The sequence below is a fragment of the Artemia sp. Qi Xiang Cuo genome, chromosome 2, assembly GCF_049724085.1.
Source record: "Artemia sp. Qi Xiang Cuo chromosome 2, ASM4972408v1, whole genome shotgun sequence".
In the NCBI taxonomy this organism is placed as follows: Eukaryota; Metazoa; Arthropoda; class Branchiopoda; order Anostraca; family Artemiidae; genus Artemia; species Artemia sp. Qi Xiang Cuo.
Genome location: NC_142795.1, coordinates 49,565,089 through 49,591,446, shown reverse-complemented (window position 1 = coordinate 49,591,446; position 26,358 = coordinate 49,565,089). Strand labels below are relative to the sequence as shown.

The 26,358-nt window shown below is 34.9% G+C and overlaps 1 protein-coding gene across 2 annotated transcripts in view; it reads right to left on the bottom strand.

Moving 5' to 3' along the window:
• Positions 1-26,358, bottom strand: part of ZnT63C (solute carrier family 30 member 1) — a 179,567-nt gene that overhangs the window by 4,287 nt on the left and 148,922 nt on the right. For both annotated transcript variants that reach the window (XM_089108153.1, XM_089108154.1), the window contains exon 9: positions 4,219-4,341. In XM_089108153.1, coding sequence (XP_088964279.1) covers positions 4,219-4,341 — 123 coding nt within the window. The remainder of the gene's footprint in view (positions 1-4,218; positions 4,342-26,358) is intronic.

Genomic DNA, 26,358 nt, shown 5'->3' with positions numbered 1-26,358 from the left:
CCTAAGAGTAAAAATTCGGTCAATACATCCTCTACCCTTCCTAAAACAGTACTGTTCTTCTCTTCAAACTCAAAACTTTTACCTTTTAATCCTCTTAGTACTATCACTATAATTGTGGCCCCGTTCTTATCTTTAACTGGAACAAGTCCAGAATGACTACTCCCTTTATATTTATTAACAAGCCAGTACAATATTATACACCTCCTTAGTTTATATTTTAACGATTTATCCCCTTTCTTACATTCCTCTTATTTCCATATGATCTATCACTCAGATAATACGCCCCTTCTCGTCTCTATCAAACGTAAAGCATTTACACTAATATTACTAGCTGCGTTTACAACTTTCTTCCCTAAACAACTTATATTAAAGACAGCTGAAATAAATTTCAGGCCTTTTATTAAAGAGCATCCATTACGAAATATCAGCTTTAAATTAACCCTAGACACTAATAGATGGTGATCTTTACTTTTAACATTAGTAACATCAGTTACAAAACGTAACAAGAAATTTTTGATCAGAAGTAACTACATAGACCTTGAACTGATCTTTTTTTATACCTTGGATATTGTTATTTCTGTACAGCAGTTGTTATGAAAAAGCAGGTCTCGAGTCAACTGTCTAGGCATAAATAAAGGTTAAACTGACTGGTACGCGTTTTACAAATGAAGACTGATAGGTCGAAAAAAACTACGTTATTTGCCAATCCAGCAAGGGCCAAACGAAAGACAGGAAGACACCATATGGAGTAGAAAGAGGTCGCGGATGAGAAATGTACCTAGCTCTGTTAGAAGACTAGCTTAAGTTGTTTACTGGGATATTTTCACAGTTTAGAGATCCTGTAATGTTCAGAACGTGATTTAGTAAGACGTCAAGGAGGCACACTTGTGCCTCTATACAGAGGCGACCCACCACAATGTTAAGCGATTTCAGGTCCTAGAGGCCGCAGAGAGACGGCGGTAATCGCATTTTGTAGCCCAAGCTCAAACTAAGAAACTTGCAAAATTTCATCCTCCTCCGACTTTATCTTCATGGGGTAAACTGGGCCGGAAGTTTCGACCCTCCCAACACAGCCCCCCGTTAACGTTGTTCGATTGGGCTTAAAATTAAAGGCTAAGCTTTTCTAGGGCCCGGGAGCTTATTCCCGAAATTTCAGCTCAATCCGAGCACTCCTTCCCTGTTTTCAAAAAACCAAATATAGCCACTTAAAGTTCATTTCTCTTTTTTTTTATCCACGCCTACAGGCCACAGTTGGCAACTGATCCGGGTGAATGAGGACTCATTCGAATCAGAATTCGACCTGTTAGGGCCTTGTGATATTTTCAGACCGAAAAAGTTATCCCCCGAATTTACATTTACGAAAAACCTCGTTTTCCTATAATAGCCCATGTTAATTTTTCCCACCACAACCCCCCTTTAACGTTGTCTGATCGAGCTGAAATTTAGAGGATAAGCTTTCCTGGGGCCTGGGAGCTTATTTTCGAAATTTCAGCTGAATGCTGATCACTCCTTCCCTATTTTCCAAAAACCAAATATCAAGTTTTGTGGGAATTTGCTTGCGTCAAAAATAGATTCCATTTACTAAAAAACAATTACAATTGTGTCTCTTTAGTCCAGCGGTTGATACTCCAGACTGTCAGGCGGAAAACCCGGGTTCGATTCACCGTCAGAGCAAATTTTTTATATACTGAATTTAAAGTTTAAAAAAGAAACTCAGTTTCTTTTTTAAATTATTTGAAAAAAATAAGTTTTCTGAAGAGTCAAAGAGGCTGAGTTACAAGGTCGACCCTTAAAACGTACAGGGATTAGGAGGCACAGTTGGGGGGCTGTTAAAGAGGCTGAGTCACAAGTTCGAACCTTAAAACGTACAGGGATTGGGATGCACCCTGTACGACGTGATTTGAGTAATCAGGAATTAAAAGTCTTAACACAAGAATGTTCAAGAGCGGGGGTTTGGGGGCGGCAGCCCCCCAACTGTAACTCCTGACACGATCAGCTAACAGTTAGTCAAGCAATAATAAGTAATAAACTGTACAAAAACGTGCAGAAATTATTTAAAAAAAATACGTTTTCTAAAGAGTTAAAGAGGCTGAGTTACAAGGTCGAACCTTAAAACGTACACGGATTAGGAGGCACAGTTGAGGGGCTGCCGCCCCCAAACCCCGCTTTCGCAGCCTTTAAAAAAAAAGTTCTTTAAACTGAAAGTAAGGAGCGACATTAAATCTTAAGACGAACAGAAATTATTCCGTATATGAAAGGGGCTGTGCCCTCCTCAACGCCTCGCTCTTTACGCTAAAGTTTGACTTTCTCACAACTCTTTTTTTTAAACAATAAAAACTTTAGCGTAACGAGTGAGGCGTTGAGGAGGGCACAGCCCCTTACATATACGGAATAATTTCTGTTCGTTTTAAGATTTAATGTCGCTCCTTACTTTCAGTTTAAAGAACTTTTTTTGTTATTTAAATGCTGCAAAAGCGGGGAGTTTGGGGGGCGGCAGCCCCCCAACTGTGCCTCCTAATCCCTGTACGTTTTAAGGTTCGACCTTGTAACTCAGCCTCTTTAACTCTTTAGAAAACGTAGTTTTTTTCAAATAATACTTAAAAAAGAAGCGAGTCAAATTTAAAGTTAGTAGACAGAGATACGAACCGATTGCCTCTAAATTATAAAGAGTAGAATTAGTATAGAGTAAGCAGAAATTCTGCTAACTGGTCTTGAAGCAAACTCAATATTATTAGATTGAAACAAACTTGAACCAAACTTAAGTCAAGCAATAAGATACACTTCTAAACTATCAGACATAAACTGTCTGATATAAGATATAACTATATTAAGATATGAACTATAGATATAAGATATAAACTACAAATAAGATATCAACTATAGATATAAGATATAAACTATAAATAAGATATAAACTATATTAAACAACAACATATTTTCTTCATACTATAAAGAACAAAGTTAGCGTAACACAAAGGAAGGATTCAGCTTAATGGGCGGTGAAGGAAACTACCTGTTCTCTATATTATAAGTTTGAATTAACCAGGCTTGAATGTAGGTCAATCCGGCGTTTGAAGTCCAGTCGCATAAACTAACGGAGACCAAAGAAAGTTATTCGGTAGCAAGTTTCTTTTTCTTTTTTAAACATTAAATTATTTTCGATTTTATTGTGTTCAGTAAGTAGTTGATATTCGACAGTGATTTCCATTGAAGCGTGAGCCTTCAAAAAGGAATGCGCGGTCTGTCCGTCAGAAGAATTAGTAAGAGGTTTTGTCGTCGTTCAGTTGGAAGGAATCTTTCTTTCTCGAGGCGATAGTTGAAAAGAATTGGATTCATTTTATAATAAAACATTTCTTTGCGCAAACATGTTTCCAGAGAAAAGAAAACTTGGGTGAATATAGGAAATTTGGCTTTCAGACAACTATGCTGGTAACCCGATATAATTTGCTTCAAAAATAATTCTTCAGGTAGCTTTATGATGACAAACTAACAGAGCACTCCTGCTTAACAACTTTTTTTCTGATGGAAGAATCTTGACAACAACGTATGTCAACGAAAAGAGCTTTGAGACATATAAAAGCGTCCCAGACACTGTCCTGTCTGTTTACTAACTAAATTTTACGTTTATTTTTTTTTTTAGTGAAGGTAAATCTCATTGCCATTCTTGGTCATCCAATCACTTCTTTCTTTCTTAGTCAAATTGTCAACCTAACGATTATTCCTGAACAATAGGGTAATCTAAAACAGACTGAACAGGTTTCAAAGAAAAATCAAATATGCAAATGAATGGAAGTTATTATGACAGTTACTTTAAATATAGCATGACATATTGAAAATGAATAATTGATTACCTGTATCTTTACTGCTACTTCTAAGTTTTTGGGCACCCAGAGTAAAACTAATATCAGCACATCTCCCGCCCCTCCGAAAAAAAAATCACATGGATTGGCATGTGACGGAGACAATCGACTTTATCAAAAAACATCGACCCCTCTGCCCCCGTAGCCACAACACCCGAGACAGTTTGCCTAGATCAACCTCTCCTCCTCTTTGAATGGCCCTGTGCATCTGCAAAAGGTTAATTGGGGGCAACGCCCCTTTCTTAATGGTAACCAAATAAACAAGTCAGTGATACTATTAATTTGTATTATATTTGTGTGTGATACATGCAATAAAAGTTTGAATTTAAAAAGAATGTGTAAGCCCCTCGAATCTTACCAGCTTATTCAAACTAGAGCCACAACAAGTAGAGGCAGCACAATCTTTTCCATTACTCCTATTTGCAGGAGGGCAATACAACTGGCAGCTTTCAGCTTCAGAAGCACTATCATCACTGATTACCTAAAATAAATGACATTACCTATGAATTGGACTGACATTATCCCATGTATTTGTTTGCTAGTGTTGCATTAGTAAAGCCGACATATGCAAGCACAGATGGTGGTTAGCAGTGTACAATAATAATTTTTATTCTGGTCTCAAAGATTTAGAGGATGGCCATATTTTATGCTTTTCTTAAATGTATGTTTTCAAATTAACGAGTAAGAATTTTAATTTAGTATAACTGTGTCTTGGCCATGGATCTTTGATAAACAGTTTTTATTCCATTAATTTAAAAAAAAACCTTTTTCAGGCAGTAGTAGTCGCAAGCAGCCAAAGTACGAAGTAGTTGCACTTGCAATAGCAAGTAGTCACAGTCACAAGTAATTGCAGTCACAGTTGCAACTAGTTGGAGTTGGAAGAACTCAAAGTCGCTGTTACAAATAGTCGCAGTCAGAAGTATCCACAATTGCAACGTAGTTGTAATCGCAATCGTCCTAGTGACAGTCACAAGTAGTCACAGTAACAGTCGCAATTAGTTGCAGTGTAGTCACATTTAACCGTAGTTACAAGTAGTCACAGTTGCTAGTAGTCACAGCCAAAGTCACAAGCAATCGCAATCGGAAGTAGTTGCAGTCGCAGTCGCAGCAATCCTAATTACAAGTACTCACAATCAGTCGCAGTTGCGCAATATTCGCTGTCACAAGAAGTCGCAGTTGTAAGTAGCCGCAGTTGCAAGTAGTCACAGTCTTAGCCATAAGAAATCACACTCAAAACCAGTCGCAGTCACAAGTTGTCGGAATTGCATGTATTCGCAATCAACATCATAAGTAGCCGCACTCACAAGTATCCGCGGCCGCAGACACAGTAGTTGTATTAGCAGTAGCAGTAATACGTATACAGTCTCTTTTGATTAGCTCAACATCGCTCTCAGCATGCACTGAAAGTTTCAACTTGATACCATAATCCGTTATTGAGACATTGCCGATGCGCTTGTTGGACAACATGTATGCACATGCAGGTGTGTTTTGATTCAGTTCAACATTCCCTGAAAGTTTCAACCTTAAAATCTTGATCTTAAAGTACTAGTAGCTTTAGAAATAACTAGAGTAGTTGTTGTTGTTGTATATTCATAGTGCTAGAGGTGACAGAAAGGCCTACTGGTAAAATTTGGCAGACGAGATGGAAAAAGCCGCCTCACGAAATGGTACAACGAAACTTTACCAGATTCTTGGAAAATGTACTGGGAAGAAAAATCCATCTACCATCTCCCTGCTTAAAGCGAAAGACGGGCAACTGCTCACAAGTAAGGAAAAACGTATCGAAAGGTGGCGGGCACACTTCCAAGAATTGCTGAAGCCAGGAATTACTGGCAGCAAAAACCAATACCCCACAGCCTCACCCAACCCGTAAAAAAAAAACTATGAAAATGTGTCTATGGACCCACCTACTAGAGAGGAAGTAGGCCAGGCAATTAAACTCCTGAAAAACCACAAAAGTACTGGAATAGATGGCATCCCGGCTGAGTTGCTGAAAACTCTACCTGAGTCAGCCGCGGATGAGCTCCATGAACTTGTTGCGGATGTATGGGATAATGAATACATTCCTGATGAGTGGATGACATCGATAATTGTCCCCATCTTCAAAAAAAGAGACCGAATGGAATGTAAAAACTGCCGAGGCATATCCCTCATCCCGATTGCTGTAAAGATATTTGCAATTATACTTCTAAATAGGTTCCGAGACACTAGGAATTCCCGAACGCGACCCAACCAAGCAGGATTTAGACCGGGCATGGGCTGCTGTGATCGAATCTTTAGCTAACGACAGGTCCTAGAACATAGCTTCAAACACCAGCAGGGGACAATCCAAATCTTCATCGATTTCATCACGGCTTTTGACTCGGTCCATCAGGACGCCATATGGGTCGCAATGAGAGAGGACGGATTGCCTGAGAAGATCATCAGACTACTGAAGGCATACTACCATGGAACCAAGGCCCAAATTAGAGTTGATAGTGAGCTTTCAGATCTGGTCCTCATTGAGGAGGGTGTGCGTCAAGGATGTGTTCTGTCACCGATATTATTCAACTTCGTCATTGATTGGATTCTTGTGGCCCTCGACAAATATAAAAGTGTGGAAGTAAGCCCATCCTTCTCTGTCACTGATCTTGATTACGCTGATGTGGATATACTTGCTGAGTCTGTTACAGATGACCAGTTCATGATTAATGAAGTAGCGAGCAGAGCACTTATGACTGGCCTCCAAATAAGTCTACCGAAGACGAAAACGATGCGGACAGCTGGGATGGATGACACCCCTGTGACCCCAAATGGTAGTAAAATTGAGGACGTTTAGTCGCTTGAAAACCTTGGCTCAATGATAAATGCAACTGGGGAATCATCAGAGGAGATCCAGAATCGCATATCCTCAGCATGGAACGTCTTTCTGCGGCTAAAGAACTCACTTTGGAAGCGTAGGAAAATCTCTCCACGCACAAAGCTCCGAGTCGACGAAGTTATGGCACTCTCAGTCCCTCTCAATGGGTGTGAAACTTGGTCAATGAAAACAGCGAAAGCGTCAAACTTTGGACGTATTCCATCACAAATGCCTGAGATATATACTAGGCATTCGTCTCTCAGACAGAGTCTTGAACGAAGAGGTCAGGAGAAGAGATGGGGATCACCCATTCGTCTCTGATGTTGTAAAATGAGGCGTCTGAGGTGGTTTGGCCATACCATGCGGAGATCAGAAGACCATAATAGCAAAAAATGCCTCAAATGCCTTCCACTACCAGCATGGAAGAAGAAAGCAGTAGGACAAAAAAAAAAAAAAATGGCTTGCGACAGTCAAAGCTGACCTAGAGCCAATTGGGGATTTCCAAAAATTTGGACGACGCTGGGAATTTCACTGGCTGAAAATTATGGAGCCTGCCACCCTCGAGCGAAATCTCTGGAAAGAAACATGTTGTCTGCTGGGCACCCCGATGAGCCTGGATGCGGCTTGAACGTGCAACAAGCACAAGTAAGTACAAGTATATTCATAGTGTCTTTTAGTTAGTTCAACAACACTCTCAACAAGCACAGAAAGTTTCAACTTAATGCTTTAAGCCGTTCCTGAAAAATTGCTGATTCACTTTTTGATCGATAATCTGCATGCACATAGTGTGTTTTGATTAGTTAGACATTCTCCAAAACTTTCATCTTAATACCCTTAGTCTATGAAGTGTAGTAGCAGTATTTGTAGTATGCAGACAGTGTCTTTTGGTTAGTTCAACATCCTTATTCAACATACCCTGAGCATACCTTATTCAACATACCTTAAGCCATTCCTGAGATATTGCTGATACACCTTTTTGACAACCTGCATGCACTTAGTGTTTTGGTTTAATTGAACATCCTTCTTTAAATTCCCTGAGAGTTTCATCCTTATAGCCTTAGCATTAATAGTACTAGCAGTAGTAGCATTACGTGCGTAGTCCCTTCTAGTTAGTTCAACACCCCCCTCAACATACCCTGAAACTTTTAAATTAATGCTCTAAGCCATTTCTGAGATAATGCTGACCCCCCCCCCCTTTTGACAACATGTACTAACATGACCTGTTTTGACTTAGTTCAACATCCTGCTCAACAAACACCTTAAGCCAGTGATTCCCCACCGGTGGTTCACAAACCCCTGGGGGTTCGCAGTGTTTGCAGAGGGGGTTCACGAAAATAATACTGTAATGGCAGACTTTTTAAACACCATTTAAATCAAAAGCAATAAAAACAGCCCAAACACCCCAGTACACTCGCCACTATGGATATGGGTGATCGTAATATCTATCACGGTAAGCGTGAATGATAAAATCGGTTATTCGCGAGCACCTCATAAACCAGTAAGTGGCAGTACATGTAGTGTTGTATTAACTGACGTTCATACATAGCTGTGTTGCCACAGTCACAGGTTTCCTGTGAAACTTCACAGGTTTTTTTTATGGTCACAGGTTTCTGCCGCTGAATGGTAGAAAGTCACATGTTTTTGTGCTAAAGGCTCCTAATATGGCCTAATATTCTGCTAAAAGTTGAATTTTGTAGAGCTCAGATTTTCAAACTATTTTTTGTGATTTTGAGACGACATCTTTGTATATTAAATATAAAGCTTCACCACATTAATCACAAATAACAGCCATGGCCATTTTGAAATAACCATGTTAAACTGAATTGAAAAAGACGATAGGTCGGAATGAAAGTGCTTTTATAGTGTTGAATTTTTTCCCTGTATAAACCAATTACTAGATATTATCTGTCTGTTATTAGATTGTAAAAAGTGTCTTTTAAGCTTCTTTTATAAGTCTTAAGCTGCTGCTTCAGCAGCCTCTACAACCTTGCCAGACTGGTTAGTCTTTTGTGCAAGATACAATACACTACATTACCCATAGTCCAAGGAGGATTGGAGAATTTCATGACCACCAGAAGTTCGCTAAAATTGAAGGGAAACAGTTGCCGTCGGTGGTTTCTACGAGATGGCTCAGCTTTGAAGCACCCATAACACGACTATTAGAAACCTGGAATGCCTTGTTATTGTTTTGTGGTCACGCGTTAGGTGAGGGCACTGCAGACAAGGCGAGCAAGGAAAAGGTACTCAAAATATACAACGCTTTCAACAATCCTGTCACGAAGGCCTCTCTTTATGTTCTTGACCACGTTCTTGGGATTACCAACTCCCTAAAAACTGACATTCAGAGCAGTGACACAAGAATCCGTAGACTGGTGAGCAGCTTCATTACGAAGCACGCAATATTACTCCAAATGTTTATTAGAAAGCGCATGATACTGGTAGCAAAATCCCCATTTTCCATAGATCTGGTTCCCGCGAACTATCTTGAACTGGATGACATGAAATTAGGCACCAATACCGAATGTTATCTGGAGGAACGCGGATCAAGGATTGCTGAAGACTTACTCAAAGCCTTTAAGGTCAACTGTCTGTGGTTCTGCAAGCATATGAGACAAAGAATAAGCTGGGAAGATCCAATTTTGTCCGATCTTAAGATTTTGAATCCCTGTGTTGCACTCGGATCTGAAGAGGTGTTCATTATTCGCATTCTCGTGCACTTTTCTACGCTTCTGGGAAGCGATGCAACGATTGTAGAACGCAAGAGAGAAAGCATTGACCGTCAAATGCAAGAGCTCAGGTTGAGCCAAGCTGATCTTGGTCAAGATCTGGTCGACCAACCATCTGGTTTCTCGAAAAGTATTTTGCATCTAAAGAACGGTATTGGCGAAAAAAAATTTGCTGATCTGTCGGCCTTTATGTTGCACCTCTGTTGTCTTCCCCATACAAGCACTGCTGCAAAGCGACAGTTCTCTATCCTGTCGCATATGACAACGAGACTGCGTAACAAGCTGAACCCAGGGACAGGTAGTGCGTTGACGATGACCAAACAGTTGGTTGATAAAGCCTCTTTCTAGACTATTCAAAGCAATCTACTTGATAAGGCTATCAAATTGGGAGAGGCGGTTTGTAATAAGGAAGATCCCCGTTGTGCTGAGCCTGACAGCTCACACTCCGACACTGAAGAGACTACTGACTTTGATGGGGTGAGTATTTCGTTGCTTCTATGCATTCCAGCTCCAATGCAAAGGTTCAGCTCGTAATTTTTCCTCGTACCAACGATAATTCATCCTTGTTTTCCTTTCGAAGAGAACAATTGTCTTTTCTCATTAAATCGTAAAGATATGAGAGGGAATTGTTACTGATTGATAAAAACAAACCAATGACTTATCTTACGGTAGATACTAGGCCAAAACGTTGGAATGAGCTTCAAGAACAGATTAAATAAATAAAATTTTGATCAGAAGTGAGGTTTGAAGATGTACTTTAAGGAGTTACAGGATTCCAATAAGCTTTTCTTTAAAGCGCGAGAGGATTTCGAGTTGTTTTTTTTAAAATCAATCTTATAAGGTTGATAGAATTTTCAATATTACGAAAGAAAAAACTTGATGTTTCTTCAAGAAGAATCAGATTGTAAAGAGATTATTAAAAAATTGTTAGATTATTAGGATTTCAGAAAGTTTCCCGTTTATTTTCTAAAATTGCTCTTTTTCTTAATGTTGAGAATTGTGAGATTCTAGTTTTTAATGGTTCCACTTCCTCTAATGTTCCCTTAGTTCGTCGTGGTTTTTCTATATCCTCTGTTCCTGTTTTTCGATGGTGGGGTATCACTGTTACTAAATCAATTTCTAGCCTTCGTCAGTACACTGTTCGTGATGTTATTTCTAAGATTGCTGCCAATCGAGGGAAGTATAACAGACGAGAACTGGGTAGGCTATATTCTACTTTTTGTGATCATTCTGTCCTTTACCTTTCTGGTCTCTCCCCTTTTAAAGAAGAAAGACGTTAAACATATCCTTTTTTTTATTTCAGATATTGTAAATTCTACTTTATCTCCCCCCCCTTGGCATAGTAGTGGTAAAGTAATTCGTAAGTTTGAAGTTCTCGATGTAACAGCAAAGTTGGCTGTGCTGTAAGGAAGGCTTTCGGATTCATTTTTTTGTCGTTTTTCGCCTCATCATCCTTTGGTTGGTCTGTTCGGTTAATTTCATTGTAGTGTATTTTACTTCATTTTTTCTCTTTTTTTTCCTTGTCTTACTCATAACTATGTTTATGACATGAGTTATAAGTTATTATTAATATTAGGGAAATAACTGAGAAAAGCCAGGCAACAAGAACAGACCTAAACAATGCAGCGCAAGCGGATTTAATTGTTTTGGTCCAGAATCAGCATTGCCTAAGGACATGTTTTAGTTTTTTTCAAAATTCTTGCTTTAGGATTCGCAATAGGAATTAGAGAAAAATATCTCTTTACTTTCGAACAGATTTCCCTTCAGCTTCTAAAGATTTATTTTCAACCTTCAAGGAAAATTTTATACATTTGATCCTAGCATTAGGTAAATGTTGATAGTATCTGTCTCTTTTGCAGGGTTTAAGTTACAGGTGGAATTTATAATATCATGACTCGGATCAGTTGTGACTTATCAACCAATCAAATTTTTGTGTTTTTTTGCCAATCTTGTTTGCCAAGACCTGAAGAACCGTATTAGTGATAATTGTTTTTTTCTTCATTCGAAAACGTCGCAGCATTTGCTTGAGAATCATATGCAAGCAGTCTAGTTTAAACCTTGTGTGCAAGACGAACGTGGCTGGCTAATTTCCAGTACCTATTGCTTTAGATTAGAAGCTGCCAGAAATTGTACTCAGATCATCAGAATTTAGCATGGTTTCTAAGAAAACAGGTGAAGCGCTTTGAAAATACGATTTTTGAGAACGTGAAATTAATTCCCCTGTTGCCCTTTTGAAAACTGGAATATAATAGCCAAAGTTGTATAGAGATGTATGTGGGTAACCATGTTTGATGTCTAGTGATTGCTTTAGACCTCGGCAAAATTAACGTGCGAATGCCCCTTTTCTTTTCTTTATGATCTACGAACTTATTTTACTTCTAAAAGAAGTTTTGCTTTCTGTTTGATAAGTTTAATTCTTTAAACCAGATATCTTATCTGTTAAATTTTGAAGTGGTCGAACTTCAGGAACACTGCATGATTTTAACTTAAATTAAACAAAATATAGGAAAGCTTTTTTCGTTAGATAATTCAGCCCTACAATCGCCGTAAGTAGCTCAGGACTACTTCTAAATGTTCAGAAAACGGCAAGATAGAGGAGTTGTTAAACAATTTTAACCACTTGACCAACCAGTTGGCTGAGTGGTTAATGTTGACCGACTTCTTTTGTTCTAGATCCCGGAATCTGGTGGAGGAATCTGTTAATGAAGACTGAACTTAACAAAGCTGTTTTGCAACAAACTACATCTTTTTATTTTACCTTCCATTATTTTGTGAACTTCTATCTAAGCAACATAATTTGCCATTCTATCTTCTTACATCATAAGTTGCACTATGGGGTGAAACTTACAGAATTTGAAAGAAAATACACGAACCAAAAAATTGATAGTTCCAGCCTGGTATTGCGAATAGATTTCTAGTCTGGGAATCGGGATTTCTGTGAGGTTTGCACATGGTCTTTAAGGAAAATCCTATGTGTCTGAACATAAAGTGCCATTTCATGATGCGGAAAACCGTCCAGTGGTGATCATACGTTTTTCCATGCAGATTGAACAATTTTATTTTTAAGTTTAAGACCATGTAGGTCACCGTAGGTCATAATAGACATTTCGTTACTGCAGCCGTTCGGACCTTGTCACACCCATAGATCCTTAATAGCTACGAAAGATCAACGACTCTCATCTTTTTCGCATGGCTAATGCAATTATCGAAGTGAAAATGAGTCTCGATGATTGGTCCTTTACTTTCCGACTAAAATAGGTAGCGGTATTTATATAAAATTTCGCTCTGTTGACATTCTCATGACAATATCTTTCTGTCATCTATTGAAATTGAAAAGCACTACATGTAATTTATATGTAGCGTTAATGTCAAAGCTGGAAATACCTGCAGAACTCATGCTGGGAACAGACCGTTAGGTAGCATGCCTCTCGATTCCATGACCTGTTTTGGGGGCAGAGGCAGATTCTTCCAGGTTCAAGTGTCTTTGTTAGTAGCCTTCTATTGCTGCTACTTGAGAGTAACAAATATAAACTTTAGTAAGAAATTAAGGATGCCTGCACACGCTCTAAAAGTGGTCAGAGGTTTTATGACGAATTTCACAGGTTTTTTGGCATTTTTTTCACAGGTTTTGAAAATTCGTAGTAGCAACACTGATACATAGACTTAGCACTTGTAAAGCTTGAGTGACAGTGACACTATGACTCTCAAGTTCTCAAGTGAATGATTTAATAATTATTAATTCAATTGTTGTTATAGCTTATATTTATTAAGGATTGATGGTTAAAAACGGGTCGTTTACAAACGAGACATGATAATCGAGATGATAGTACTGAAACGGTAATGAGGTACCGTTTCACCAGACGAAAACAAAGGAAATGATGATAGAAAAGGGAAAAAGCGAAAATATGACAGCGACTATTTACAATTGGGTTTTCATTTTACTGAAAATGAGTCGGAACCTAAACCGCTTTATGTTATATGCAACGAAGTTCTTGCCAACAGCAGTTTAACACCATCACTTCTTCATAGACATATTGAAACAAAACGTCCGACACACAGAGATAAAGCTCTTGAATATTTCAAAAGAAAATTAGCAGATATCAAAACGTGTAACCTTTCTTCTTTCTTGACTTCAAACGAAGATAGTAAAATGGCCCTTGAAGCATCATTTCGAGTAAGTTACAGAATCGAAAGATCTGGACAAGCGCATACAATAGCAGAAAATTTAATTGGACCATGTGAAAGCCAAATGTATGCTTAGGGAAAAGACCGCAAAGAAAATTGAGCTAGTTTTCTTATCAAACAACTCGGTGTCACGTAGAATTAATGACCTGGCTAATTATGTGGAGAACAAACTTTTAAAAAGAAAAAATTGAATTATTTTGCAATTCAACCTTGTATATCCGATGTTCTTTGGCGGCGAAAACTTGCATATTTAGCTGACATTTTTTTGTAAACTGAATGAACTATAAATGTCTTTACAAGGCGAGGGTGTCTTCATTTTCAGTGTATACGGTAGAATTGAGGTTATGTTGAAAAAGATCAATTTTTGGATTCAATTCCTGCCGATGACTGAGTTTGGATGTTTCGATTCTGTCAGCACTTTTTTATCAGAAACATCAATTAAACTTGACGAAAATATTAAAAGGAGTCTATGTGAACATCTGAACTATTTTCGATGACTATTTTCCGAACAGATACAATACATCCATCTCAAACAGCTGGATACGTAATCCATTTCAAGGAAATGTAAGTTCAGGAACCTCACTAAATATACTGGAAAAAGAAAATCTCATAGTTATCTTGTGACAGTTCTCTAGAAGCAATTTTTAAAGATCAATCTTTAATTGACTTCTGGCTCAGTAGACAAAATGAATATCCTGTTCTGTAAAAAAAAAACATTGAAATTCTATTACCATTTGCCACAACGAGAAAGATTTTCAACATATACTTATCTGAAAGATAAATACAGAAACGGGTAACTTTGAACTTTGACTTCATTCAATATAAACCCACAAGCAAAACACAACTCCAGGGTCTGATCAATGATCCCTAGGGCCTAAATTTAATCCACCAAGAACTCGAATATTCATTCAAATACTATCACTAATTATTGACAAACAACAACAACAAAAAAAGACTGATCGATGATCTCTAGGGCCTAAATGTAATCCCTGAAGAACTTGAATATTCATACAAATACTATCACTAATTATTGACAAGCAACAAATTGACAAACAAACAAACTTTGAAAAAAAAGGCACTCAATATTACATAAAAAAGAGATTCCTCCTAAAAACTATTTATTTGTACTAGTAAAAAGAAGATGTTTCTTATAATTATATTCAAATGACGGAAATGAAATAGAATCTTTTATTTCCAGCGGAATACTGTTCCATAATTTTACTCCAACGTATTTGATAGAAAAAGCTGCTCTTTGCGTGTGACAAATATCCGAGAAAAGAGAAAAATGTGTAGATGACAACGTTGGATAAGCATGATAATATGACGATAAATGAAAAAGGACAAGTAGTGTTAGTCCTGGGGGTGCTAGATTATTCAAGTATTTATACATGAAAACAGCAGTTTGGAGCTGACAAATTTGTCTCACTGTTAGCAACTGATATTTAAGAAAAACTTCTTTAGTATTAAGTCTATTAAAATAAATCGACTTTACAGCTCTATTTTGTAAGATTTGAATTCTCTTTAAATTATATAAAAAAAGAATTAGCCCAAACGTAACAACTATAGCCTAATGCATATAAGGATAAACAAGAGTAAAATAAAGGGTTCGCAAAACTTTTTGGGGAAGGAAATTTTTAAGTCTATACGAAATCCTAGGTACATTTGCAATTCTTATAGATAATGAATTTAATTGTTCACTCAATGACAATAATTCATCTATAATTATACCTAAATATTTCAATTTGTAAGACTTATACATCAAATGTCCCTCAGCTGTTAAAGATAGTTTAGTGTTTGCTTTTTAAATGGTAGAAAAAATCATGCAATTTTTTTTTTTTTTAAATTAATCAATAAACGGTTACTCCTCGTATATTTTAATAGATTATTCAACGCGCTCTCCATGGTCTTAAAAAGGGTTTCAACACTTAAAGCTCGGAATAATAAAACTGTATCATCTGCGAATGATATTGTCAAACAATCTTTCATAAAATTTCCTATATCCGCAGTATAAATGAGGTAAAAGAGTAGCCCTAAAATCGACCCCTAAGGAGTTCCGCAAGTTATTAGGTGCTCTCGTGATCTTTTTTGTCCAACAATAACAACCTGTGACCCATCTGATAGATATGATTCAATCCAGCTAACATTCCACGGCGGAAATTTATAACGCTTTAACTTTCAAGATAAAAGATAAGGGTTTACTGTATCAAATGCTTTCAACAGGTCAATAAATAAAGCTGAGGTATAAAAACCCATATCTAGAAAATCTTTCCCTTTACAAATAAAATGGGTAATCGCGTGATCCGTCGAATGCCCTTTGCGAAATCCATATTGGCTAGGTGGTATTATTTTATTTTCTTCCGCAAATTTACTTATTTTATCATGCATTATTTTTTCAAAAATCTTCGAAATAACTGGTAAAATTGAAATAGGGCGGTAATTATTTATCTCTTGCTTATTTCCATAATTATATAAAGGTATAATAAGACTTTTCTTTAGACCTTCTGGAACAATTCCCTTTTGAAAAGACAAATTGATTAAAAAAATCAAAATATGAGATATCACTGGCAAAAGATGTTTTAGAACCCGTTTCGGCATGTGATCAATTCCAGGAGCCTCTGATAGTTCCAAAGAATTCAATATCTTCTCCAAATCATTTGTGGAAACCGGTTCAAAAACAAAAATACTTCCATCATTGTCAAAATTTGAAGAAATTTTACTTCCATCTTCTATCTCAATATCATTATCAAATAGTGATGAAATATTCTGACCAGTTTCAGTAAAATTTACAAAAACTATCAGCTATAGATTGATAATATCCTATTCTTTCCCCATTCGGGTTAACTACCACCTTAGGGATCTCATTATCTTTATGTTTATTTGGCCTTAAAATTCGATTAATAATTTTCCTCGTTGAAGATACATCATTAGTAGTAATCTATATAAAGGTTTCAACTTTACATGGAATTACACAAGAATATACAGTGCAGTTTGACGATTACATTGCAAAAAGCGACCAATCCTTTTATATTATATACCTATAAAGTGAACAAACACGTTTTGGTAGTATAATTGAGATTATATAACGCAAGCAGACTGGTTTTCAGGCACTTTCATCATAAATTTTTTTTTAATCGAAAACTAGAAACTGTCAAATTGCGTAATCAAAGAATGGTCTCATTCTAGAAAGACCGGTTTACAGTTGGTTATAATCATGCTTTTTTTTTGGCAATTGACATTTTTTTCTGATAACAAGTAGCATTCATGGCGATTGTAGCTCTATGTTGGCTCGTTTTATATACTTCAGCTTGTCTATTCATTTGTGTTAAATAAAAATCTTGAATCTGGAAAATGAAAAAATAAGTATCGAAACAAAATGTACGATGCTGCTAATTAAAGAATAGTAGGCTACACTCAGAATTGTTTGATTGACATATACTGTTAAATCACTTTACGTAAAAGCTAACTATAAGTGCAAAAAGGGATAAGGGATTCGCGAATTGGACTGTACGAACGATCTTATTTGAATAATAGGTAAAAACAGAGCTCGATAACATTTACGAAATGGATCATATGAAGGCGGAAAAAAAAGGGTTAAACCGATTAGCAGTTAAGGTAACCTCGAAGAGCATGTTAACTCATAGCTTATTTATTATAAATTTGGAACAATATCAATCTATGGAAATGGTTAGCGATGATAAAATGGTCTTATGACTTGACCTAGCTTTAATTCTTCAATGTGTTCTTTATAATACACAAGTGGTGTTTGAACAGTGTTGTCAATTTAAAATGGACTTTAACCTTATAGTATACTAAAAATTTGATACTAAGAGAGATGTACATGGGAATAAAAGAATTTTAATAATGGATAAATTTAATTCTTCGATGTGTTCTGTATAATACACAAGTGGCGTTTGAACAGTGTTGTCAGTTTAAAATAGAGTCTAACGTTATAGTATACTAAAAAGCTGATACTAAGAGAGATGTAGATGGCAAGAAAAGAATTTTAATAATGGATAGCTTTACTTATTCGATGTGTTCTGTATAATACACAAGTGGCGTTTGAACAGTGTTGTCAGTTTAAAATAGAGTCTAACGTTATAGTATACTAAAAAGTTGATACTAAGAGAGATGTAGATGGCAAGAAAAGAATTTCAATAATGAAATTCAGAACAAACCTTAGAAATCCTTGCAAATCAAGTAGTAAGGTGTATGTGAGTACGAACCATCAAGGATCATAAGCACCAACGACCCTAACCACCAGAGACCTCAACCCCCCAAAGGTCCCCTATCCTAAAAATCGAATGGCGCCCCCATCCACTCCAACTTTTTGGCCCCCTCCCCCCATTTTTTTTGAATTTTTTTTTGAATTTTTTAAAGTTTTTTTTATTATTTTTTTAGCATGATATATTTTTTCAACTTTGTTTTACATATCTTCAAATGAGATGAAACATACTTAAAAAAAAATCAAATTTAAATTTTCCAAACTCAAAATGAGAATGCTATAGACATGTTAGTCATGACCTTTACTATCAGAAAAATAATGTTTGTAGTAGCACTTTTTTATTGGACTAAATTTTTTTGGACAATGTTATTGTAGCATTGAATGCCGACAAGGAGAAGTATTTAAACTATGAAACAAGTACAAGTGGTAGGACTATTTGAAATGTATGCATGCATTGTCATGACAGTAAGGAATTAAATTTCTTTGGAGTACCGAAAAAATTCAACTCTTATGTTGGTGGATATGCGAGATTCAGGTCTCCAGAGATGATTGCACTCAAAGAGAATGCCAACATAAAAATAATCGTTGATGATAGATGACAACTCCTTGCTACTGTTGCAGGTAATACATTACCTACTGATACATCCTATCGTCAGCTTTTGGGTATTAGCATTCAACGGAAGGTTAAGAAAAGAAAGGCCTACTCTTCTACAAATATCATAAACCATATCTTGTCTACGTGCCGAAACTGTTACATGTGTAAAAATAATGTGATAATAGACAGGGAAATTGTCAGAAAAATAAAAAGGGCATTGACAGAAAATATCACTATGGAATATAAAGATGAATCGGTGAAAAACAAAGTAACAGCAAACGTTACTGCCATTGATAAAACAGTCAATGAACCAAATAATACGAAAGACGAAAAGCATATTGAGCCTGTCGATGACACACCAGTAAAAATTGTGTATGACTCAAAATGGAATAGTGATTATTCTACTGATTACGAACTAAGAGAAGACAATAACTACAATATCAAGAGAGAACATGGTGAACTATTTTGTGGAATGGATTCAAAATGTGCATCCTTTGTCGGATATGCTGGATAAAATTGACAAAATCTATGTATCAGATTGAATAAATGCTGTATCAACATCATTTGTCGGATATGACGGATAAAATTGACAAAATCTAAGTATCAGAGTGATTAAATGCTTTATCAGCATCCTTTGTTGGATATCTCGGATAAAACCTAAGTATCAGAGTGAATAAATGCTTAATCAACATCCTCTAAATGCATTATCAACATCATTTGTCGGGTATATCAGATGAAATTGACAAAATATAAGTATCAGATTGATTAAATTTTACATCAACAACCCTTTCTCAAATACATGGGATAAAATTGACAAAATCTAAGTTTCGGTTTGATTAAATTCTATATCAACAACCCCTTCTCGAATATATGGAATAAAATTGAAAAACTCTAAGCTTCAGAGTGAATTAAATTTTTTTATACCAACATCTATTGTCAGATACAGCGAATATAATTGACAATATCTAAGTATCAGAGTGAATAAATGCTTTATCAGCATCCTTTGTCGAATATAACGGATAAAAGTCACAAAATCTAAGTAGCAGAGTGAATAAATACATTATCACATCATTTGTCAAATGTGTTATTTAAAATTGACATGTCGGATAAAATTGACAAAATCTAAGTGTCAGAGTGAATAATTTTTTTTCTCAACATCTTTTGTCAGATATATCGAATATAATTGACAAAATCTAAGTGTTAGAGTGAATAACTTTTTTTTTATCAACATCCTCTGTCAGATACATCGGATAAAATTGACAAAATCTAAGTATAAGACTGAATAAATGCTTTATCAACATCATTTGTCGGATATGTCGGACAAATTTTTTTATCAAGGAAATATCTGAATGCGTTTAAGGTATAGTACGAATGGCTTGCAAAAAACACGAAAATATTATCAGAATGAATAAATTCTTCATCAACATCCGTTGTTGGATATTTCTCTATGAAAAAAATTGTAAGTAAGTATGTTATTAAAAAGCTCTGTCTTGAATTCACCTTTTGAGTGCACAATACAGAACTTTTATTATAGAAAATATGAAAAAAAATAAACATACTCTGTAGTATCATTCATTATCGATTGAAGTCACTTCCTAGAAAGACAATACAGCAATTTCACGAAATCTAAGTATAAAAGTGATTAAATTCTATATCAACATCCATTTCTCGGATACATAGGAAAAAGTTGACAAAATCTAAGTGTTAGAGTGAATAATTTTTTTTTATCAACATCTTTTTCAGATACATCGGATAAAATTGACAGAATTTAAGTGACAGAGTGAATAATTTTTTTATCAACATCCTTTGTCAGATACATCAAATAAAATTGACAAAATCTAAATTTCAGAATGAATAAATGCTTTAAAAGCATCCTTTATCGGATATCTCGGATATAATTGACAAAATCTAAATATCAGAGTGACTAAATTCTAGTCAGACACACAGTCATAGTGAGAGAGATATTCAAAAAGTTGAGTTCATTTAGATTCACTTAGAGTGACCAGGCATGCATTGGAATAAGCAAACACCCGCCCAGACACATAGGCAAAGAGAATGAGTGAGATAAAAACACATACAAATACATAGATTTAGACACAAAAACCGAGATAGACATGGAGTGTACCCCGCGACGGCGCATACATAGTGAGAGAGACATGTAAAGTTGACATAGCTTTATTTCATTTTTTAAGGTTAATTTAGACTAGTTTATGTGCTAAGACTATGACTGTGTGTCTGAGCGGGTGTACTGCCATCTATAACCGGTCTAACCTAAATTCAACGTAACGACGCATGAAGTCAAAACGAATAGAACTTGGATTTTATGACTGTTATCTGGATGTATCCGATAAAAACTTTGAACACCAATTTATTCTTTCTGGTACTTAGATTTTGTCAATTTTATCCGTTGTATCTGACATGTGATGTTGATAATGTATTTAAGGGATATTGATAAAGCATTTATTCCCTCTGATACATAGGTTTTGTAAATTTTACCCCATGTATCTGAGAAAGAGATTTTGATATAGAATTTAATAACTCTGATAATTAGATTTTGTCAAGTTTATCCCAAGTATTCGAGAAAGGGATGTTGATATAGAATTTAATGAATCTGATACTACAATTTTGTCAATTTTATCCAATATAGACGACAAATGATGTTGATAATGCATTTCAAGGATGTTGATAAAGCATTTATTCACTCTGATACTTAGATTTTGTCAATTTTATCACATGTATCCGAGCAAAGGATGTCGATATGGAATTTAATCACTCTGATACTTAGATCCTATCAGTTTTATCCGACATATCCGAAAAAGGATGTTGATAATGAATTTATTCACTCTGATACTTAGATTTTGTCAATTTTATCCCATGTATCCGAGAAAGGGATATTGATATAGAATTTAACAACTCTGATACACTCTGATATTTAGATTTTGTTAATTAGAATTGTTGTAAGTGATAAAAGATGTTGATAAAAAATAAATTATTCACTCTGCTACTTGTATTTTGTCAATTTTATCCCATGTACCCGAGAAAGGGATGTTGATATAGAATTTAATCAATCTGATATTTAGATTGTGTCCATTTTATCCGATATAGCCTACAAATGATGTTGATAATGCATTTAAAGGATGTTGATAAATCATTTATTCACTCTGTTACTTAGATTTTGTCAATTTTATCCCATGTATCCGAGAAAATGATGTTGATATGGAATTTAATCACTCTGACACTTAGATTTTATCAATTTTATCCGACATATCCGACAAAGGATGTTGATAATGAATTTATTCATTCTGAAATTTAGATTTTGTCAATTTTATCCGATGTATCTGGCAAAGGATGTTGATCAAAAAAATATTCACTCTAACACTTAGAATTTGACAATTTTATCCGACATATCCGACAAAGGATGTTGATAATGAATTTATTCCTTCTGAAATTTATATTTTATCAATTTTATTCAATGTATCTGGCAAAGGATGTTCATAAGAAAAATTATTCACTCTGAAACTTAGATTCTGTCAATTTTATCCCATGTATCCGAGAAAAGTATGTTGATTTACAATTTAGTCACTCTGAATCTTAGATTTTGTCAATTTTATCCGACATATCCAATAAAGGATGTTGTTAAAGCATTTATTCATTCTGAAATTTAGATTTTGTCAATTTTATTTGATGTATCTGACAAAGAATGTTGATAAAAAAAATTATTAACTCTGAAACTTAGATTTTATCAATTTTATTTGATGTATCTGACAAAGGATGTTGTTAAAAAAATTATTCACTCTGATACTTAGATTTTGTCAATTGTATCCGACATATCTGACAAAGCATGTTGATAATGAATTTATTCACTCTGATACTTAGATTTTGTCAATTTTTGCCGATGTATCTGGCAAAGGATGTTGATAAAAAAAAATTTATTCACTCTAACACTTAGAATTTTTCAATTTTATCCTATGTATCCGAGAATAGCATGTTGATATAGAATTTACTCACTCTGATACTTGGATTTTGTAAATTTTATCAGAGATATCCGATATAGGATGTTGTTAAAGCATTTATTCATTCTGAAATTTAGATTTTGTCAATTTTATTTGATGTATCTGACAAAGGGTGTTGATAAAAAATTTATTCACTCTGGACACTTAAATTCTGTCAATGTTATCCGATGTATCTGAAAAAGATGTTAATAAAAAAATATTTATTCACTCTAACACATAGATTTTGTCTACTTTTTCCGATGTATCCGAGAAATGGATGTTGATATAGAATTTAATCACTTTTATACTTAGATTTTGTGAAATTCCTGTATTGTCTGTCTAGGAAGCGACTTCAATCGATAATGAATGTTAATAAAGAATTTGTTCAATTTTTTTTCATAATTTCCTGAATTAAATTTCTGTATTGTGTATCCAAGAGGTGAATTCAAGAAAGAGTTTGTTACTTACTTACTTTCTTACTTACAATTTTTTCATAATGACATATCCAACAACGGATGTTGATGAAGAATTTATTCATCCTGATAATATTTTCGTGTTTTTTGCAAGCCATTCGTACTATACCTTAAACGCATTCAGATATTTCCTTGATAAAAAAATTTGTCCGACATATCCGACAAATGATGTTGATAAAGCATTTATTCAGTCTGATACTTAGATTTTGTCAATTTTATCCGATGTATCTGACAGAAGATGTTGATAAAAAAAGTTATTCACACTAACACTTAGATTTTGTCAATTATATTCGATCTATCTGACAAAAGATGTTGAGAAAAAAAATTATTCAGTCTGACACTTAGATTTTGTCAATTTTTTCCGACATGTCAATTTTAACTGACATATCTGACTAATGATGTTGGTAATGCAGTTATTCACTCTGATACTTAGATTTTTTCACTTTTATGTAATATATTTGACAAAGTATGCTAATAAAGTATTTATTCACTCTGATACTTAGATTTTGTCAATTATATTCGATGTATCTGACAATAGATGTTGATATAAAAAAAATTATTCACTTTGACGCTTAGATTTTTTAAATTTTATCCCATGTAGTCGAGAAAGGGTTGTTGATATAGAATTTAATCAATCCGATACCTAGATTTTGCCAATTTTATCCCATGTATTCGAGAAAGGGTTGTTGATATAGAATTTAATCAATATGATACTTAGATTCTGTCAATTTTATCCGACATACCCGACAAATGATGTTGATAATGCATTTAGAGGATGCTGATAAAGCATTTATTCACTCTGATACTTACATTTTATCAATTTTATCCCATGTATCCGAGAAATGGATATTGATATAGAATTTAATCACTCTGATACTTAGATTTTATCCGAGATATCCGACAAAGGATACCAATAAAGCATTTAATCACTCTGATACTTAGATTTTGTCAATTTTATCCGTCAAATCCGACAAATGATGTTTATAAAGCATTTATTCAATCTGATACTTAGATTTTGTCAATTTTATCCAGCATATCCGACAATGGATGCACATTTTGAATCCATTCCATAGATAGTTCACCATGTTCTCTCTTGATATTGTAGTTATTGTCTTCTCTTAGTTCGTAATCAGTAGAATAATCATTATTCCATTTTGAATCACACACAATTTTTACTGGTGTGTAATCGACAGGCTCAATATGCGTTTCGTCTTTGGTATTATTTGGTTCATTGACTGTTTAATCAATGGCAGTAACGTTTGCTGGTACTTTGTTTTTCATCGATTCATCTTTATATTCCATAGTCATATTTTCTATGCCCTTTTTATTTTTCCGGCAATTTCACTGTCTATCATCACATTATTTTTACACATGTAACAGTTTCGGCACATAGACAAGATATGGTTTATGATATTTGTAGAAGAGTAGGCCTTTCTTTTTTTGACCTTCCTTTGAATGCTAATACCCGAAAGCTGACGATAGGATGTATCAGCAGGTAATGTGTTACCTGCAACAGTAGCAAGGAGTTGTCATCTATCATCAACGATTATTTTTATGTTGGCATTCTCTTTGAGTGTAATCATCTCTGGAGATCTCAATCTCGCATATCCACCTACATAAGAGTTGATTTTTTTTAGTACTCCAAAGAAATTTGATTCCTTACTGTAATGACAATGGAGGCTCACATTTCCAATAGTGTTAGCGGGTATAGTTGTTTCATAGTTTAAATACTTCTCCTCGTTGGCATTCAATGCTGCAATAACATTGTCATGTGAACACACTTTATTAAAATGTTCCATCTTCACTTTTTTTTAAAGATATGACTTATGTCTTTATCGTTCCACCGTGTAGAAAAATAATGATTTAATACATGCAATAAGCTAGATAGTGTCAATAACCCGCCATAAAGTACCAGTGGGAAAGCCGCATCGTGTCTCTGAGCAAGCATAGAGTGCAATTGTTAGAGCCGTAAGCATATTTTATGTCATTTTAAGATACTTAAAAAACAGTTGAATAATTTCTAAGTACAAAAAAAAATTTAGTCCAATAAAAAAAAGTGCTACTACAAACATTATTTTTCTAATAGTAAAGGTCATGACTAACATGTCTATAGCATTCTCATTTTAAGTTTGGGAAATATTAAATGTGATTTTTTTGTTTTAAGTATGTTTCATCTCATTCGAAGACATGTAAAAAAAAGTTGAAAAAATGTATCATGCTAAAAAAAAAAATAAAAAATTTAAAAAAAACAAAAAAAATCAAAAAACTGGAGAGAGGGGGCCATAAAGTTGGAGGGGAGGGGGACGCCCTTCAAGTTTGGGTATCGGCGACCTTGGGGGGTTTGAAGTCTCTGGTGGTTAGGGTAGTTGGTGCTTATGATCCTTGATGGTTCGTTCTCACCAACACCTTACTACTTGATTTTCAAGGATTTCTAAGGTTTGTTTTGAATTTCATTATTAAAATTCTTTTCTTGCCATCTACATCTCTCTTAGTATTAACTTTTAGTATACTTTAACGTTAGACTCTGTTTTAAACTGACAACACTGTTCAAGCGCTACTTCTTTATTATACAGAACAAATCAAAGAAGTAATACCATCCATTATAAAGAGTATTTATTTGCCATCTAGATCTCTCTTAGTTTCAACTTTTTAGTATACTATAAGATTAAACTCTATTTTAAATTGACAACTCTGTTCAAACACCACTTGTGTATTATACATAACACATCGGAGAAGTAAAGCTAGGTCAAGTCATAAGACCATTTTATCATCGTTAACCATTTCCATAGATTGATATTGTTCCAAATTTATAATAAATAAGCTATGAGTTAACACGCTTTTCGAGGTTACCTTAACTGCTAATCGGTTTAACCCTTTTTTCTCCACCTCCATATGATCCAATTTGCAAATGTTATTTAGCTCTGTTTTTTTCCCTATTATTCAAATAAGATCGATCGTACAGTCCAATTCGCGAATCCCTTATCCCTTTTTGCAAATATAGTTAGCTTTTACGTAAAGTGATTTAACAGCATATGTCAATCAAACAATTCTGAGTGCTGCCTACTATTCTTTAATTAGCTGCATCGTACATTTTGTATAAATACTTATTTTTTCATTTTCCAGATTCAAGATTTTTATTTAACACAAATGAATAGACAAGCTGAAGTATATAAAACGAGCCAACATAGAGCTACGATCGCCATGAATGCTACTTGTTATCAGAAAAAAATGTCAATTGCCAAAAAAGCATGATTATAACTAGCTGTAAACCGGTCTTTCTAGAGTGAGACCATTATTTGATTACGCAATTTGACGGTTTCTAGTTTTCGGTTAGAAAAAAAATGTTATGATGAAAGTGCCTCAAAAACCAGTCTGCTTGCGTTATATAATCTCAATTATATTTTCAAAACGTGTTTGTTCACTTTATAGGTATATAATATAAAAGGATTGGTCGCTTTTTGCAATG